The sequence below is a fragment of the Leptonychotes weddellii genome, chromosome 10 (genome assembly GCF_054177405.1).
Source record: "Leptonychotes weddellii isolate Sample4059 chromosome 10, ASM5417740v2, whole genome shotgun sequence".
Classification (NCBI taxonomy): Eukaryota; Metazoa; Chordata; class Mammalia; order Carnivora; family Phocidae; genus Leptonychotes; species Leptonychotes weddellii.
In genome coordinates this window covers 54295420-54301582 of record NC_138378.1, presented here as the reverse complement: position 1 = coordinate 54301582, position 6163 = coordinate 54295420, and the positions used below count along the sequence as shown (strand labels likewise).

Genomic DNA, 6163 nt, shown 5'->3' with positions numbered 1-6163 from the left:
TATATAGTAAATTAGGATTAGATGAAATAAATGCTATGGAGAAAAATAAGACAGTGAGTGGGGGATGGGAGCACCAAGGACGAGGTGACGGTTACAGTTTATGGAGGTCACTTCAGATGTCTTTGCTCAAATGTCATTGATAAGGTGATATTTGAGATTGACCTGAAAGGGATGAGGGAATGGTTATTGGGTCTATTTGAGGGAAGCATGTCAGGTGGAGTAAATGGCAAGAGCAAAGGCTTTGGTATATCATCGCAACAAGGGAGGCCATGTAGTTAGAGCTAAGTGAACACGGATTAAGATGAGGCTGGAGAGATAATGGTGGCGTTAGAGTGTGTAGAGTCTTGTAAGTCATTGTCAGCACTATGGCATCTAATTTGAGAGGGACATTGTTGGACGATTTTAGGCAAAAGACTAACATGGTGTTTTTATAATATCACTCTGGCTACTCTATTGAGGCGGAGAGCAAGATGGAGGCAAGGAGTTCCAATGACTGTGGCATGAAGTTAAAATTTTCTGGCTGTATTTTGAAGGCATAGTTCAGTATTCCTTCATTTGTATGATTCTCTCCCCACTTCATATATCCACTTACTACATGGTTGTCAGATATTTAATACTTGGTTTTTTTTCCAGCTCACTAAATGGCCTACCTGAATTTTTTCTAACTGAGGCTATACAAAGTTTTACTTCTCGTCTTCAGGAACAATTGAATACTACTGACCTATATTCTTATAGGAAAGTAACTGACAATATATCTTCCTGTATGGAAAACTTTGACTTGGGTAAGCCAGCTCTTGTGTAGTACTTTTTCTATCATTACATCATTGTTTTTAAATGATGTTAATTTTGGTCCTGGGGCTCCTTACCAGTGTTAATTTTTTTATCCCCACAGGTAGAGCAGGAGTTAATAATCTTCTTAAAAATGGTAAGTCCTGTTATTTTATTTTATTCTGAGGGGGTAACTGCTTGTATGAGTCATTTTAGAACTGGTTCTTTTTCACTTTCTTGGCAATGGGTAGAGTCTTGCAGATTACTAAGGTACATCATGCCCCTTCCTTTTAAATTCCTACTTCTGTACCGTGATACCATTATAGGTAGCACTAACTTAAAGTATTTTCCTATACTGACATTAAAGTTTACAGTTTTAGGTTCTGCTTTGTCATTATGTGTTCTTTGGTTTCAGTGCTTCATTTTCTGCAGAAGAGTTTAATTGAAATCTCAGAAGAAAATAGGCAAGTATTACGTGTTTGGATGCTTGTGGGGATGTGCCTGTACGCCTGAGGTTGTGTGTTGTCTTTGTACAAAGGAAGTTTAAGAAAAAGTTTCCAGAACTTGCTTCATTCCATCCCTCTCTGTTAATATTAGACCTGATTATTGAAATTTATTCTTTAGAGGTTTGATATTTAATTGAAAAAACCAAATAAATTCTTAGGAGAATGTGAGAATGAGCTCCTTTCTCCCTGAGTGTTCCTTACTTATAGCATCCTGTTCTTATTTTATGAATGAAATATGAAATATCTTGTTATCTTTCTGAGGCTATCAGTGTAGCATTTTGTTTTGTTTTTTTTAAATAGTTTCTTATCTTTACATAGTCCTATTTCTTCTAAGTTGCTTTTTTTCTGTTTGATGCTTTCAGTCACTATATTCGTTGCTAGAAGCTTTTGTCAGAAGTCTGGTGATTTTTGGCCAAGCGCTCATATTTAAGGATGGGGCACTGAGAGTTGATTTGAATCTGTGCGTATGGGTGGGGTTGATTGCAGGTTTTATTGTAGGCTAGTTTAGCTAGGCTATTTCTTTGGAAAACCTTTGATATCAATATCATCAGGTCTTTTTGCATGGGTAACAGATTCACCATGCAATCAAACCATTGGCTTAATATTCTGGTTGCTGAGGGAGTGAAGAAAGCTGAGGTTGTGGCATTTGACATTCATTGTTCATATATTTACCTGATTCTCTTGGTTGCACTATGGTGTTCCTGCCTTATCTGTGCATGTTGTTTTACCTTCTCTAGAGGTAAGCCAGTTATTTGCTGGTTTTTACTCTTCAACAGACTTGTAGCCAGTCTTCCTATTTTCTGCTGTGTTGAGAATAGACTGAGGGGGGCGGGGCAAGGATAGAAGCTGGGAGACCAGTTAGGAGGCCATTGCAGTAATCCAAGGGAGAGATGAGAGTGACTTAAGCCAGGAGTAGCAGTGGAGGTGGTCTGATTCTGGATATATTTTGAAAGTAGGGCCAACAGGATTTTCTTACAGATAGAGTAGGGAAGAGGGAGGTCAAGGGTGATGACAAAGTTTTTGTAGGTTAGAGATCCCAACAGGTGGAGCAGGTTTGGAGTTGAAGATGAGTTCATGTGGTTGGAGTTGTCTGTTAGACATCCAGGTGAAGGTATTGAGTAGGAAGTTGCATATACAAGTCTGGGATTAGCAGGAGATGTTCAGGCTGGAGATACAAATTTGGGAATTATCAGCATATATAGATTATAATTTAAAGTTTATGAGCTAGATGAGATCAGCATCAAGGGACCAAAGTAGGTGGACCAAAGAGGGAGAGTAAAGACTGAGTTGTGGAGAGCTGTAACATAAAGAGGTTGGGGAGAAAAGGATGAATTAGCCAAGGTGTCTAGGAAGGAGTGATGGTGAAGTAGGAGAAAATGGAGGAGAGCCTGGTGTCTTGGAAGCCAAGTGAAGAAAGCATATCAAGGTTGAGAGAGTGTTCAAGTTTAGAAATTGTGGCATTCTTGGGACACCTGGGTGGCTCAGTCGGTTAAGCATCTGCCTTTGGCTCAGGTCATGATCCCAGGGTCCTGGGATTGAGTCCTGCATCAGGCTCCCTGCTCAGCGGGAGCCTGCTTCTCCCTCTGTTGCATCCCTTGCTTGTGTGCTCTCTCTCTCTCTGACAAATAGATAAAATCTTAAAAAAAAAAGAAAGAAAGAAATTGTGGCATTCTTTCTTGATCTTTTATTTTTACTCTTAAAAAAAGTGAAGTGTGAGGTTAGTCATTAGCTGAGAAGGAGGAAAATGTTGAGGTCAGAGTGTTGAAAGGTTGCAGTAAATGTCCCCATAATTGGAATGTTTATGGGAATGGAAGAGAGAGGCATAAATGTCTAGTATAATCTAAAATGAATTTTGGCCCTTTGAGGAATGTTTCTTTTGCAGAGAGATAGAAATGGGGACATTTTTATGTGACTTTTCTTTTATAATAACGTCTTTTCTTCATTATAGAAAATTTGCTGGAAATCATATAGTTCAAACGCAGTTGATGAATGACTTGTTGGTAGGCACTAGAGTTTCAGTGATGTTAGTGCAGAAAATACAAGACTTTCAGAGAATTCATTTGAAGACTTCCGGTTCTCCCACATGGCAAAGTATGTGTGGATTGCTGAGTATTTTCACCAAGTTTTTAAGCGATGGTAAGTGTAAAACCATAAAAATGATGATTATAATTGAGTGTCATTCAGCTTTTGCTAATAATGGTATGAAATGTTTGATACGTAGCTGAGATGTAGAACTTCTTCTCCCCCAGCCCCTTAAAATGGGGAAAGGCCCTGGATTATGAGGTTTTAATGCTTTTTCTTTCAAATGTGCCAATTCTGCAAGGGCTAATGTTGAAGAACTTTTCTAAATGTGGATGTGTGTATTGTAAAGAAGAAAACCTAACAGTCTTAGTGTTGAAAAGCTGCAGACTTTAAGTGGCAAAAGAAAATTCTTGGTAAGAGATTTCCAAATTTGAATGGAAGATCTGGAAAGGTGAATGTAACCCATACATTTCTCCTTAGCAGCAGGCATTATCTTCAAGTAACGACAGTAGTCCTTGTGGAGGGTAGTCATTGTCCCCCTATATCTCTCATATGTTGCTTCTATCCAAATGAACTGTGTTACTGGGAAGCCAAATAGTTAATGAGAGGAAGTCTCTCTTCATAAAAGCCTTCTGGGCTGGGTGCCTGAGTTCGATTTCTCACCTTGGATGCTGGGTACAAGGGTGTTCACCTTCAAATAATTCATTAAGCTGTACACTTGTTTTGGGTGTTTTCTATATCATTGTGTGATATTACAGTAAGATTAACCAAAAAATGATACTTAACACATAAGTATTTATAAAAAGTTAATTACCTTTTTACAAAGACCTTTACTTCATGTTCTGTATGGTCATGCATGCATGAGTATTATTAACTTATTAAAAAATTATTGGGATCAGTTTAGAGTTTTTGTTTGTAAAGAGCAGTAACTGACTCCAGTTTTGCTAGGCTAATGGGAAAAAAATAGTACCTCATTGTTTATATGTCTTGAATCCTGGTAACTAGTGAAAGTGCTAGCTATCTTGTCCGGGTAGTTTTATTTATTTATTTATTTATTTATTTATTTATTTATTTATTTATTTATTTAGGCTAGGATCTAGGTAGTTATTAAAAGGAAAGGAAAGTTAGTTTGAGACACAATTTACAGACATCTTTTCAGAGAATACTTGCTTTTTAAAAGAGACTTCGTTATTTAAAAAAAAAAAGACTGGTGAAATGTAGGGAAGACCTGATTTTAATACAAGCAGCCTCTTTTTTGAGCAGTTGATTGGGGTCTATCCAGTGCTGTTCTTCCCCAGGGTTTTAAAGCTTCCCGTATCAGTCAAGTGTTTGGCTACAGGTAACAGAAAACTAAATTTCAGGGACTTCAGTAAATGTGCCTCCCTGTGCCCCCACAGAACGTGAAGTTCAGAGGCAGGCGATCCCGAATGGCTGTTTGTGGGCTAGGACCCAAACATTTCTGCCTTTCTGCTCTGCTGTCTTCAGCATGTTGGCTTTCACGCCCACATTTGTTGCATCATGGCTGCCATTTGACTGCTGTAGCTCCAGACATTATGTCTGTGTGTAAGGCAGGAAGGAAGGCCAGTTGCATCCTTACCTTTAATCAGGAAAACAAAAGTACCCAAGTACCTGCTTACAGCCCATTGGCCTGAACGCTCATGGCTACCTTTAGTTGCAAGGAAGATAGAGGAAGCAAGTGTCCTGCCTTTGGCTGAGTACATGGATGCGCCAGTCACGGTTCTGTTAGCAGGGATAAAGGACAGAATGGATGTTTATTAGGTAGTTTATGGTAGGTATTTATGATTCTTAGCCCAGGTTGAATGATTCACCATATTTGGTAAACTTTCTCACAAAACAGAGGCTGATAGAAAACAAGGAGAAGATAGCAAGCCAAGATTGGTTGCACTGGGTACAGTGCTGGTAATAGCAAAGTTTGCAGTTAGCACTGATGCAGGCTCTTTACACAAGCCCTGAAATCACGTTAAGAAGAAGTAATATATGTGGGGGTTGGAATGGAGCGGCATCAGTGCAGGAGAGACAGGTGGTATTGCTGCTACATGTGCTGGGGGGAGAGGAAGAGAGAGTGGGGGTTAGAGGAGAGAGGAAGGAATCACATCTATGAAGCATTTATGTGCTGGGCATAAAAACCTTATGTTAATTATGCATTTAAACTTTATAATAATTGTCAAATAGGGGTTATATTTTCTCATTTTATAGAAGAGAATGCTGGGTCCCCGGGAGGTTAAATAACTTGCCCAAGGTCTGTTCAACCTAGGAAGTGGTCATGCTAGAAATTGCACCCAGGACTGTCTGACCCTGCACCATGTACTTTTTCCACTGGACCAAAGTATCTATTGTCATTTAATACATGCTCTCTACTTTTTTGTCAAATAGATGACCTCTTACAGACAATTCAGAGTACATCTGGATTAGCTGTTATTCTTTTTATTAAGGCTATGTTTCATCCCCCTGAAAAGATTCCTGATTTGGTGAGTGCATCTCCTTTGTAGAATTGTACTTTACTGATAATTAGACACATGTTTGATTTTGTTTGTTTTTTTTAAGATTTTATTTATTTATTTGACAGAGAGAGACACAGTGAGAGAGGGAACACAAGCAGGGGGAGTGGGAGAGGGAGAAGCAGGCTCCCCGCTGAGCAGAGAGTCCAACGAGGGGCTTGATCCCAGGACCCTGGTATCATGACCTGAGCCAAAGGCAGATGCTTGACGACTGAGCCACCCAGGCGCCCCTAGACTTGTTTTATAAAAATATTTTTATTTTTATTTATTTTTATATTTTTATTTTTTTTAAAGATTTTATTTATTTATTTGAGACAGAGAGAATGAGAGAGACAGAGAGCACATGAC

General features: G+C 38.9%; 1 protein-coding gene across 15 annotated transcripts in view; it reads left to right on the top strand.

Annotated features, from left to right (window-relative positions):
* Positions 1–6163, top strand: part of THADA (THADA armadillo repeat containing) — a 328075-nt gene that overhangs the window by 7339 nt on the left and 314573 nt on the right. For all 15 annotated transcript variants that reach the window (XR_014149251.1, XM_081833473.1, XM_081833472.1 and 12 more), the window contains 5 exons: positions 634–782; positions 893–925; positions 1184–1232; positions 3223–3410; positions 5691–5785. Coding sequence is in view for 14 of the 15 variants with exons in the window: in XM_081833473.1 (XP_081689599.1) it covers positions 634–782; positions 893–925; positions 1184–1232; positions 3223–3410; positions 5691–5785 (514 nt within the window). In the remaining variant the exon portion in view is untranslated. The remainder of the gene's footprint in view (positions 1–633; positions 783–892; positions 926–1183; positions 1233–3222; positions 3411–5690; positions 5786–6163) is intronic.